This window comes from Trachinotus anak, unplaced genomic scaffold (genome assembly GCF_046630095.1).
Source record: "Trachinotus anak isolate AG129_WGS33_773 ecotype Australia unplaced genomic scaffold, CSIRO_AGI_Tana_v1 ptg000021l, whole genome shotgun sequence".
Taxonomy (NCBI): Eukaryota; Metazoa; Chordata; class Actinopteri; order Carangiformes; family Carangidae; genus Trachinotus; species Trachinotus anak.
The window spans coordinates 8,319,347-8,333,039 of NW_027273872.1; the positions used below are offsets into that span (position 1 = coordinate 8,319,347).

Below are 13,693 nucleotides of genomic sequence, written 5' to 3' on the forward strand. Positions count from 1 at the left end.
TTTCAAAATCACTGTCACTGTCATTTCATTGCTGCCCTTTCACTGTATCCAAGAATGATTTGATTATACCCTTTTTGTCCTGGTGTGGGGTATTTTGCCCCTGTGACCCTGGCTGTCGTTTTATTAGGGTTAACAGTTCTGGGTCTCCCATATGAGGAGGGTCATGCTAAGAGTAATTCAAAGACCTGGTGTAATTGGTGGCCAAGTCTATATCCATGGGGCCTTGCTGTGAAGTAATGTGAGACTACCACCATCTAGGCCCATTCCCTGCAAGGTTAGCTGCAGAGAGGAGGCTTTGGTGTGCTGAGCATATTTCTAGTGGGAAGGGTCCGGACCTCAATGTGGAGCAGTATCAAACAGATAGAGCTGGGCTAACCTTGATGCTCACTGGCAGCTCTGGAACCAGATTCCTTGCTCAGGGCAGGACTGTCTCATCTTCAAGAGTTGTTGGGAGGATGTGCAGACACAGCCACACTCGCTAAATGCTGCTGTGTTGGAGTTTTCCCTAGAGAGTGAGAGGGTTTCCCACATGTGACTGCATTTTGTGAAGTGTTGCTGTATCTAGGCACTGAAAAGCAGTTCAGACACAGCGTAAGACTTTCAGACTTGGAGGGTCTGGTTGGGCTCTTTGGGAGCCTGACACCTGGGGATGTCATAGTTTAGACGGAGGGGGTAACAAAGAACTGGTCTGTCCGAGTAGAGTAGAGAGTTTTTGGTAGGTATTTGATCACTGTAATAAACATGTTAAGTGTTAAGCAGCTATTAAAAAAACTTGGGACAGAACATTGAAGACAGAAGTCTATCTTTAGTAATTCATAATAGACTTCTGCAGTCATAATCTGATCTGTGGCCATATGTGGTGGACACTAAGGTAAAGTAAGGAGGAGAGCTTTCAGCTGCTCACTACTTGGAAGGTAGATTTAGATGCAGTTGCCTAATATTTATCTGTCATTTAATATAGGTGTGTTTTGCATACATATTTAGATGATTGAAATTTCTTACACATAAATTTCATCTGCCTCTTTTAATAAAATAGACACTAACTGTAATGGCAAATCAGAACATTTCACATTGATATCCTCTTACTCTTTTAAGGATATTGATTGAAGTATATTGAAGAACAGACATTAATAATAGCATAGCCCTAATTTTATCTATATATAACAGTTTCTCTTTTCTTTTCTTTTTCTTTGCTCTCTATTGTTTTAGGCATCATATTCTCCATTGACTAAATATCTTTAATTTTAACGATGTTATTTAGATTCCTTGCAATAAATAATAAATCTAATAAAGCATATGAGAATGAATCCAACCTGTGCAAGATGAGAAAAGAAAGAGCAGCAGCACTCCATCATGCATCTTAATTTCTGTCCCAGATCCTTTTTTTTTTTTTATACCAGCTCTATTAGTTTTAGTTTTTACTTTTGTTTTATCCTTGAAATGTACTATTTCACCAGCTATGTGATTTACATGTATTGCATTGGATGCGAGCTCTGCATAAAACAGTCGGTTGTCAGAGCTGAACTTCTCCCACATCTCCTTGGGAGGCTTGACGCTCAGCTGAGACAGTGAACACAACTAACAGAGAGAGCTTGTTTGCATATTTGTCATGGCGTGTGTCTCTGGTTTATGAGTTAGTGTTTGTGTACATGTGATAGAGAGGCCACAGGACCTGGTAAGTTCTCACAATCCAATGGTTGTGACTACCATTTTTTTTTAGCAACAGCCATGAGTTCAATTTGATTGAAGAATTGTAACAAGTCTTCCAGGCATAGTTGGAAATTTCCCGGTGGTGTGATGGCGAAGTGGTCTCCTGCCATGGTGTTTGTGTGTCTGTGCTCTTGTGTGTGTGTGTCTGCACGCCTGCTCATCTTCTAGAGCACCGTGGCCAACGGGAGCCTTGCTGAGTGATTGACGACTGGCTGGGGAGCGTTATGATGGAGCTGTCAGCCCTGCTGTGTCGCATTCTCCTGGCAGTGACTCCCCTGACACTCTCAGAAACACATCAGAATGCAACTTCTTTCACATCTTGTCTGAATCGAGTTTTGAGCAGAAAAATATCACCAACCAGCTCGATCCTTTCATTTTCACGACTGTTCAGGCAAAAGAAATTGTAATGATTTGCATGCAGGAATTGGGTTTACACATGGACATCGGTGGAGTGTAAACGTCAGCCATTTTCAAAAGGCAGAGTACAAAATTTTCCTCTTTAGTGTGAAAAGAGTTTCAAGGGCCTGTAGCTAACAAGGCATTTGGGGAACAGGTGAAAGATGCAGGTTCACTGTGAAAGAAGACATTGTCTTCAAACAAAATACTGGATCCCATCAAAGCTTTTTGAAATGCTTTCAATAATTTCATTGATACATTCATGTTAGAATTAACAGCATTTAAAAAATAAAAAAAATATATATATTTTTAAATTTTTTTACTCATGTGCCATGTTGTCAAACAGGCTTATGTTATACATCTAATTGTTAAATAAGAGGATTTTATATAAGCCAGGAAGGCCAGGACTTATTTACAATGAAATTTTCAATGACCTTTTTACTTCAGCCATTAAAATTGTCATTATTGTACATAGATTTTGATGATGTGCCTTGTGTTAGTTGTTCAGTTATCTCTTGGTGGGTCACGATCAAGGCATATTTTATTGTCCATCGGGAAAATTTGTCTCAGGCTCAGTCACTTGTCAGTACTATCTTTTTATCGGCCAGTTATGTCTAACTAAATAACTTAACTATTTTAAAGTGTTTTTATATCAAACTCCCTTTCTTTTCTTAAACTATATTGAATGACAATCTTGCAATCTGGATCGTGTTCATGAATTTATCCAGTCAAAAGTTATTCACCTCTCACCACCACCAAAAAAAAAAAAAACCCAAACATTTGACCACATGCTTGTGGGTTGTAGTAGGTTTGTGCTTGGATTTCCTTTGGAAAAACTTAATTTGCATTTCCAAAAGAATGAGGTTGAGGTTTAATTTGTTAATTCTCATTCATCCCTTTGTTGATTGATCAAATCTGAAGGATTTGATTTTAATCCCCCTCATAACTAAACCCATCCCTCATGAAACCACCTCAATATTGAAGATAAAGTGTTTCACTTTGACTTTAGCTTTGTCATGTAAGAAGATCAAACGGAATTATGCCTCCAAGCCGGCAATTGCAGGGGACATTATGTTTTCGGGTTGTCAGTCCATTCTGGTTTTTTGGAGTAAATCTACTAATCTAATAATTTGACCCTTTATTGATCTGTGATAAGTTGGAACTTCAATGATAGACATCTACAGCAGAGCAGGATACTCTTTCCATCATTCACTTTCAGACAGGGAATTAACTGAAACAAGTTTTTATTCAAATAATAGGCCTTTAACTAAGGAATGACCTTTATTGAGCTCTATGGCCAGTGACTGGTAATTGCAGTAACTTTGATAGAACTTTATTCTTCCTACTCTAGTCTCTAACAGCCTCCCACCCATCCTAGCCCTAAAAGCAGTGGCCTGTAACTAACACCAGCCACATTTTCAGTGAAGAGATGGATAAACTAGATATTCATAGTGGATACCTGGCAGAAAAATCTATAAGATGTAAAACAATGCAACTGTGGTGACACAGCATTTTAAAAAACTTTTCAAGCTTAAGAATGAGTTGAGAAGTGATGCTCCATTGGTCAACAGGGGTAAGAAATATCAGCATTTAATGAAAATTACATTATCCTTCCACCGAAGAGAATTGTGTATTTTGGTGTAAGGTGCTGTAAGGTCACATTTTCCCTTTTTGAAATTCACTTTAAACACCACTCTATTAACTCAGTTTTCACAAAAAGCCTTATGGCAATCGACAAAATAGTAATCTCAATATCAAGGCCAACAATGAACTTTGACTCTCAACTTTTAAGACAACCTGATAAAGAAATCCTAGAGTGAAATTTGAACATCTACAGTTACTTTTCTGTTTTAACAGTTTAGCTGCTGACATCATTTTCAATTGACAGGCAAGCTGAAGCACTGGTTGCAAGGAGCAGTTAGTAGTTTTCACATATAAAAAAAAGGAATAAATCCACAACACAATAAAGTGTTCAAAAGTGAGGTGGTCTGAATATTTTCTGAAGCCACTGTACATTTACCAGTCTAGTTATGTTGTGCTGAACTGAGATGAATACCTGCATACCTCACTTGGATGTTTGAGGAAACTAGGCTGGGTTATTAAAGCTTATTAAAGCTTTGGCAGCAACTGTGCCCATCATATCACAGATGTCTGGTTGAATTAGGTTCATAAAACCTACAGAGAGCTTAACTTTAGCTTCTGCTCTGCCTGAGCAGAATATACCCATTCTCAGCAATGATTATACCTGTACTTACCTACTCTGTAATTACACCTCTACACACTGCACCTACACTTTTACTGCAACCTATCTGACTTCTGTAGTGGTGTTACAAGCCCTGATTGGATCACAGGCAGAGCTCCTCAGCACAAAGTGACAACCAGTTCCAGCTTCTCAAATCACACAAGCAATTTACCCGCAAAAGTGTATGGCATTAGATCTGAGCTCAATGTCATGCTCTCCATCTTCTATCAGTCTCAATAGAGTCAGAAGATATTTCTATACACTACATTGGCCCCAACAAAACACTACCCTGATCATAAGCAGGACAAAGGGTGTGTGTGTGTGTGTGTGTGCATATTCTTATTTATACACACACACACACACACACACACACACACACACTATAATATAACTCCTGGTGTCCTATCCTTGAATGTAAGGTGACCCTACTTTTTTGAAATATAGATTCTGCAAAACAGTCAGTCTGTCAGTCAAGAACAGAAATCTGAGGGTGTAGTGGGCACAGACTCCCCCAGACTGGACAGTTGAAGACTGGAAAAGCATAGCCTAGTCTGATGAATCTGGATTTCTGCTGAGCATGGATCTATGGACCCAGTCTGCCTTATGCCCCAGTACAGACTGGTAGTGGTGGTATAATGATGTGGGGAGTGTTTTACCAATCAATCATGGTTTGAATGACACAGACTACCTAACTATTGCTGCTGACCATGTGCACTTGTGTATGGCCACAGTTTACCATCTTCTTATGGTTCCTCTCAGCATGAGAATGCACCATGTCATAAAGCAAAATTCATTTAAACTGGCTTCATGAACAGTCTCCACAGTCAACACATCTAAATCCAGTAGAAAACTTTTGAGATGTTCTCGGGATAGGAGATTGGCAGCATGAATGTGAAGGCAACAAATCTATAGAAATTATGTTATGCAATCATGCCAGTGTGGACCAGAATCTCAAAGGAATCTCAACATCATGTGGAATCCGTGCCTTGAACAACTGAGGCAGATTTGTGAGCAAAGGGATGCCCTACTCAGGACAGTGTTCCTAATAGTGAGTGTATGCTGTATGTGAGTGTTGAAGCTTTTTGCATAAGTGAAGTATCCTTGCCTGACTGACTAACCTGAATGTCACTCTTACTGACCACTGTGGCACTAATACAATTTTTTTGTCTTGAATAAGGTTTGTGGATCCATCCTAGTTTTAAATTCCAACACACTAATTAATGTAACTTTGTGATATTGCCTTAGAGGTTTTATTAATGAGGTGTTAAAGTGGAACCTGGTTTATCCATGCTCGCAGTATACAGCTGTTGATTAATGGGCTGCTTGGGTTATGTGCCAGAAACAAATGTACATGCCATGACCTCAAGATCTTCCCCTAACAAGGCCACACATGCAAACAAACACATCCTGCCACTCAGTCTCAGAGAGTAGTAGGCAAAATGGCAGTTTCTCTCTTTAATCTTAACAATGGTCAATATATTTGATGTCCTTGTATCCTCTTCTCAGGACAGTAAGTTTCATTGGATAATGTTATATTTTAAAATTAAGTTGTTAATTTGGTATTCATTTACAATACAAGCATCAAACTGAGCGTGCCTTATTTCTTCTGATTTCATAAAGACACCTGTTTATTCACCGCAGTGTCTTTATATGATCTACATTATCCGGGTTTCTGATTTTCTGCTTTTCTGCATCAGTACACGTTTCTTTAGATTTCCAGAAAATCTATCATTTCTGTACTGACCGAGTTACCCCAGTGGCTGAAGATGAATCAGGCTGCGTGGACCCTGCTGCATTTACCACTCAGCTGCATTTAGCCTCTTAATTTAATCGTCTGTAATGGAAGACAAGAGCAACAACGATATTAATCCTCTATAGGGCTGCAGGTAAATTGTTTTCATAATTGATTAATCTGCATATTATTTTCTTGATTTATTGTTTTGCCTATAAAATGCCAGAAGATTTTCAATTTTCCTGGAGTCCTAGGTGAACTCTAAAACTCAGAAACCCAAACGTATTCTCTTAACTCTCATGTAAGACAAAGGAAAGCAGCAAACCTTAACATTTTGGAAGCTTGAAGCATCAAAGGTTGGCATTTTTGCTTGAAAAATATTTCAAATTATTAATCATTTTAATTCTGTGGTAAATTTTCTGTCAATCAACCAGTATCAGGTTTTCATTTTATTTCATTGTGTAGATTAAAATATCCCAGCGGTATGGAGACATTCAGAGAATGTCAGGAGGTAATGGAAGCATCATTTTTGAAAGGGTGGTATTGAGATGTTCTTGAGGGCATTTGTTTAAGGGGAGTTTACACCAAAGATTCAAGACAAGACAAGTTGAAACTTGCAACTACTTTCAAAAGAATGCCGTCCGCAGTATTAAGACCTGCCAGTTCATACCGATGAACTAAAGATGAGACAGTGTGTCATTTCCTTAGCAACGAATCTCCACTTTAGTGTTTCTTTCAGCTTTCTATAGTGCAGCTCCATACGTCTTTCATTGGAACCGGACATCAGAGCATCATCTATAAAATGTTACCAACATTCTGTTTAGTTTGTCAAGTCAGGAAAATGGATGCCCTGTTCCTTGGTATCTCTGGTGGAGGAAATTAGCTTTCTTCCTCTTGAAAGCATTCATTGTGAATGTGAAATCCAAAAACATGGAATATTTACCAGGTATTTGCCTGTAATAGCACAAAATTATGTCATACCAAACTCTGTTCAAATGTCTGCTTAATTAATTCTGCCCTATTTAATGCCAAAAGTTACATTCTGCATCATTATTCTGCATCATATGTCACCTTTTTTTTTATTGACTCTTTACTTTTTTAGATAATATATCGCGTTTGTTTTCTGTTGGAACAATTAATAAGAGCACTTATTGTTTGACTGGCTGTTTTTTGTGATACCTAATTAAAGTTTGAATGTCAAATTTCTAATTCATAAATATAATCTCTATTCACATGACTTTTTTTGCTTCCTGATAATGATATTCCAACTGTCCAGTGGAATCAAATCTGTTATAGCATTTGATGACTTGCTTTTTCAATTATATAACACCACAACAACAACAACAATGATAATAACAATAAGCAGCATTAATATTAAAGGAAGACAAGTAGCCTACATTTTATTTGATGGGGGACTAGCCTATTTTGTCATCTGTTTTGTAGTTTGTAAGGCTGTTTTTACCACAGTAAACCCACATAACACATCCAAGTTTCTCAAAACCAGTATATGCAATCTATCATATCCCAGTTACAGATATCTGAAACCAGGACATTTATATGCACAAAGTATGACTATGATATTCCAACAAGCTGATAAGAACCAGGTCACTAGAATGCATTTGAACCTATTGGTTGATAAACTGATAAATGCAAAATGGACAAGAATTTCTTTTTGGCATAGTAAATGCTGTGCTCAAACATGCTGTAAAAACAGTGGGATCTCATTCTTTTAGGTGAAAATGCAAGGGATACAAATTACAAAATTTACACATTGCTTTAAAATTCTATATATTGAAATCATTGCTTTTGTCTGTGCTCAGAGAGAATGATTCATAGATGCAGCTATAGATAAAACAACCTTTATTTGCAGAGCAGTTACAACAAAGAATGCTGTCACAAAGTGATTTATAGTAAACACGTGTTACAGTGACAGATAAAGGGATGGAAAACTAAAGAAGGAACATGGGCTGCACACAAAGAAATTAGGCCAGCTGTTTTGTTTGCTTGTATGGGCATGTGTAAGGAAATTAAGTGAGTAATAATCTTCACTCAAAAGATACAAGGTACAAAATAATTGACTCCATGGGTTCTGTTCAGTCAACCTTGTTACTGCTGAGGGCCATCAGCGTAACTGGAGTGTCTCTGTGACTATGATTGGTAAAGTAACCTGGGTGCCATCAGAGCCCTTGGTGGCCCACTGTGGACGGCGTGTTGGCAGTCAGGTTGACGTGAGCTCCAAAGCCCCGGAGTGCCATGGTTACCAGATGGCCGTGGCAGCAATCTTCAGTCCTTTCATTCACCTGGCTGAGTAAAGACTTCCTCTAACCCAGTGCCCACAGGAAATGGTCTCTACAGCACGTCTGCCTTCTCTGCTTCTGCCAAGTCTCTCACTTCGATCCTGTGCTTATGTCTCTGAAGTCTGTTTCAGAAAGGAGAAGAAAAGAGGACACTGATTTGGGCCATGAAGGCCAAGAGGGATTGCTCAAAACATGATGGCAAGATAGAGAGATTTGATGTTCCTACTTAAACCACTGCCAGGTTGTCATCCCTATATGTGACAGGCTGTTGTGGAATGAATGGCTTCTTTTTTATGGTTGCTCTGTAAACAGTTCATTGTCACTGTCCAAGTTTCAGTCACCATTTCAGGGGAAGAGTCTCCTCAGATATACTACTATCCTTTTGAAAGGTTTTATCATTGTTACGCTATTCAGAGAGGGCTTCTTCCTTTTAAAGGATTATTCAAATTTGTCCTTTTGATATTTTCCATGTTTTGTGGAGCAAGACTCTAACAAGTTAGCCCCCCGGGCATAGAGAAAAACTTGTGGCATATTGTCAGCCAATGCATAAATGCATATTATTAATGTATTTGTGTGCTTTATTGATTTATGTTGATTTATGGTTCTTGGAAGTACAGTATGGAGGAGAGTTTTGTTGTTTATTTTTGCTTCAGGGTGGAGTAAAGAAGTGAAACTCTGACATGACAGTGGCACAATGTGAAAAAATATGTAATGTCAGCTCTTGGAACAGTTTGCAAAAGAGAGTGGAATTTAGTTTGTGCCTTTTCTTTCTTCACACATTTTGTTATCTCTGTTTCTATCCTCTCATCCCCTTCCTGACAAAGGTTACATAAAATCAATGACTACCAAGCAAAATCAATAACCTTCGAACAGAGCTTCTCTCCCTTATTTATCTATCTGATTTGTTTGGCTTCAAAGAGGATGTTAACCTTATCCAAAGGCATTCAGCGATGCTGAAAATATACTTGATCCTATCAATAGTGTATGCTAAAGCAAAGCCATAAGTTCAAGCCTTGGCATCTTCTCTAAAACTTCTCGTTTAATAAGGTTGTCTTATTCCTCAAGTGATACTAATCTAAACAACAGTTTAAGATCGTGCAGCATTCATTCATTTCTCCATCTCACCCATCTCCTTCTCTTTTACACCATATTTCCAGTTCCTCCTGTCATCCGAGTTTACCCAGAGAGCCAAGCCAGGGAGCCAGGTGTCACTGCCAGCCTGCGCTGCCATGCTGAGGGTATCCCCAGCCCCCAGCTGGCCTGGCTGAAGAATGGCATGGACATCACAACCAAGCTGTCCAAACAGCTCACCCTGCAAGGTACAGAGGAGTCAAGAGTTTACTGCTCACTGCATGTACACGTATATATTTTTATTGCCACTACTACTGCTTCCATTATTATTTTACTACTGCTGTTACTAACACTTTTACTGCTACAATTGCCCATACAATTGCTGCTACCACTATCATAAATTTCACTTTTATTCCCACTATATGACCAAGATTGCCTTTCTATTCTTACTAATACTGCTCACAATGGGTAATTTTACATTCATAATATAGGGTTGGGCAATACAACCTTAAGTCAAGATGAATGCTCTTCAGTAAAAGTAAATGTAAACATTTTTTGTACATCCGTGTATGTATTTCCGCCTCATGTTGGTTCATATCTGAGACATGTCCTGTTTACAGCATCAGCATTCAAAGATGCTGACCTTGTAGCTGATTGGTTGCTTGACTTTCAGGATAGATGTGTTGTTGTTGTTATCTTCAGTTTAGAGAGGTTGGCTAGAATTTGAGATACAAGCTGGGTTTTCAACAGATTCATAATATCTGCATCTTGATAAATTTGGTTTATTGTTCAGCCCCAATATCAAATATTCAGAGTTTAAAGATATTTGCAGTTCTTTCTATAAACAGTGAAGAACACTAAATCAGAAACACAGCATGTGGCAGGCCTGCTCCACATTCTTACTTTGAACTCCTACTTATTTGAATTCTTCCTGAAACAAACCTCTCACCCATCCTCCTAACATATAAGAGAAATATTATGTAACTGAGTAATGGTAGCAGAGCATGGTAGCATACAGTCACCTTTTATCTCATTCTGGAAGGCAAACTGTCTTTTCTTGTCTGTTTTCTGTGTTGTTACTCAAAGCTAATGGAAGTGAGGTGCACATCAGCAACGTGCACTTTGAGGACACGGGCGCCTATACCTGCATTGCCAAAAATGAGGCTGGTGTGGACGAGGACATCTCTTCGCTATTTGTGGAGGACTCTGCACGCAAAACGTGTATGTATAAGTCATGCTGTCGTTTTTGTTTTTTTTTATTCATAGAGCCATGCAAATGGAGCTCTTAATAATTTATCCTGTCAGTTCTTAATAGTTTATATCCTGTGATGTAATGATGGAGCCTCTGCAGGGGAAGTAATGATGATACTGTCTTTACTCTCTGTCGTCTTGTGGTGTGGAAGCAGGAGCAACTTTTCTTGTTCCCTTTTATCAACTTGGGAGCCATTTTCTTTCCTCATTTCATATTTTCTGTTCTCAGATGTTCTCAGACACTGGGGCTGAAGCAAATAATTATTTTGAAAGTTGATCCTCAAGTTGTCAACACTTGGTAATCGATGAATCTCAAACATTCACTGTTTCTTGCCGCTCAAATGAGAAGATCTTCTGCTTTGTCTACAATATTTTTTGTTTTGGCCTGTTAATCTGACAAAGATTATATATTTTTTAATCCAAAATATACCCTGAGCTTAAGGTGTGTTTAGAATACTCACAAAGATATACAGTGATAAACTCATATACATCAGCGGAAAGAGTCACTCCTTGAATTTGATAAGGGGAAACTAGTGAATGTCTGACAATTTTCCTTAATAAATGACAGACACTAATTGACTGTTAATCGTTGTCAATTACATCTGTCAGTTGATTAATGATTTAGCATTACCATCTCCAAAAGTTCCTCACTATGTCATGGTCCACATCAGTGATGTTTGTGGCATTGTCTACTGCGGCATTTGGCATTAGCCGTCACTAGTCAATATGTAACTTTGTAACACCAGGGGTTGTGACACAACTAACCGTCTTATTCAAATTTGGAAGAAATTTTCAACACAAACAATCTCCTCTTGTTCTCTCCCATTGAACAGAGTCTCACACGGTAATTAACTTTGACCTTCTCAGAAATGTCAGAATTGGTCTTTGGGGTTCAAGACCAGTTGTTGGTGTGTTGTATTTTCCTTTGGGTAATTAGGGTTCTCAAAGAGCGCACACACAGCAACTCTGCAGTTGTGTCACACATCTCACATGTACTTTGCCCTGCACCTCTACCAGACCTAACGCCTTTAGATGTCATTCACGCAGTATGACACTTCCTCCATCCAGCCTGTCACACATTAGAGGATCATGCTCAGCGAGGTCAGAAGTCACTTGTGTGCTTTGAAGCTTTTGATGCTCTACCTGGGGCCAAAATGGTGATAGGTGTTGGATATTGCAGAACCTTTTTGTAGTGAGCAAACCCACAGGACAGGAGTTCAAAGGGATGTCAGCAGACAGCCAGACGCTGCTGCACTACTACATTACGAAAGGGAAAGAGAGAAGAAACAGACTTTCCTACACTGTCGTAGTCTGGCCTGAATATCTTACTGACTATATACTTGACCCACTCTAGTTTTCCTATAGGTGAATATCACCTTCATTCAGAAACTGGTTAAGTAAATGGAAGCTGACTATTTATTTTCCAGGGATTGGCCACCTCTGTGAGCCTGAGGGTAATGTGGAGTATTAGCTCACACTGCCTGCAGCCCTGAAACGCTGAAACCCTCACCCCTGCTCCTAAAAATATACATCCTGACAAGTCATTTAGCCCAGTAGGGAGTCTTAAAATGTAAGTTTTATGCAGAGTTTTGATTCCTTGTTTTAAACTTTATATCTGAACATTTGTGGAAAATGTCCAGTGTAATTTCTGACAGCTGAAGGTTACATCTTCAAATAGGTAGTTTTTTCCTGCCAGAAGTCCAGAACCCAAAGATATCACATTCAAAAAGATACTGTATAAAACTGGTACAAGCAGCAGATAATTGCACTGCAGAAATTGAGACCAGAAGATCTTTTTTTCTTGAAAGTTTTGCTTGATGAATGTCTGACCAATTAATTGACCAATCATTTCAGCTCTAAAAACAACAGTGTTTTAGTCATTCAATGCTTTCCAACTTTCCAGCCTGTTTTTGGCACTCAGCCCCAAGCCCATTTGTTCCTACTGAAGAAAAACAAGTCATGAATATATCATTTCATTTTTTTCTTTAAAATCTTGATAATTTCCTAAAACAACTGGGCACTATAGTCAGGAACACCACCAGGGATTTTGGGCCCCATGAAAATACGTCTCATTGAGCCACACCAGCAGAGGCCACGCCAACCCTGAAAATGTAACACTGTGCAGACATTCTGCGTACAGTGCGATTCACTATTTGATAAAAGATTGACACCCTCTATAAGAAATGTGCTAAAAGCAATCTTTAACGATTTAAATGTAATTTTAATAGGGTAACTTAATGACTAACACTGTCAGTCACGGACCCAAACCATCTTCTTATGTATACTGGATCAAATGAAAATAAACTACAGTGTGTGTGTTCAAGGAACATATCACTCAATACAATGTTGTGGCTCACTGATATGTTTTTTTTTTTTTTGTTTGTTTGTTTTTTAAAACAACACCAGGGCTTTTTGACACCGAAATAAACAATGTCATTCTAAGTGGAATCAAATCATTGCTAATTTTACTCCTTTCAAGGGATTTTTTTGACAGTAAAAAAACAATTATCTCCCATGATATTGATATTCTAATATGATATTCTAATTCAATAGTGATGAAACTGAGAGTGTAACATTTGTTTTATGTCCCCCCTATTTAGCATTGTACCAGTATAGAAACATGTAGGATATAAAATGCATATAATGTAGTTGTAACTTATTTAATATGATGTCTGTAATTATAATAAATTATCATCAGCATTATGATCAAATCATAATCAGGATTATAAGTTAAAAATAACGAAGAATGAACTTGGTAACTCCTTCAGCTATAACTAGACAGGTCAGTACAAAGAAAAGAGACATATCTGATATAGTCAAAGCACTTTTTAGAAATCACAAGAGGTCAGGGATAAGAGACAAAAAGAAACGACAATCAAATTGTTCAGCTTTACATTTGTAATTAGTTTAATAGTCACAAAAGGTCAAGTCACATTTATTTCTTAAGTGCTACTTTAAGTGTTTCTAACAGAGGTCCATCACAAATTATTTTAT

General features: G+C 38.2%; 1 protein-coding gene across 7 annotated transcripts in view; it reads left to right on the forward strand.

Annotated features, from left to right (window-relative positions):
- fstl5 (follistatin-like 5) overlaps window positions 1-13,693 on the forward strand; it is a 165,940-nt gene that overhangs the window by 118,289 nt on the left and 33,958 nt on the right. For all 7 annotated transcript variants that reach the window (XM_071506976.1, XM_071506977.1, XM_071506975.1 and 4 more), the window contains 2 exons: window positions 9,535-9,696; window positions 10,535-10,669. In XM_071506976.1, the coding sequence (XP_071363077.1) occupies window positions 9,535-9,696; window positions 10,535-10,669 (297 nt within the window). The remainder of the gene's footprint in view (window positions 1-9,534; window positions 9,697-10,534; window positions 10,670-13,693) is intronic.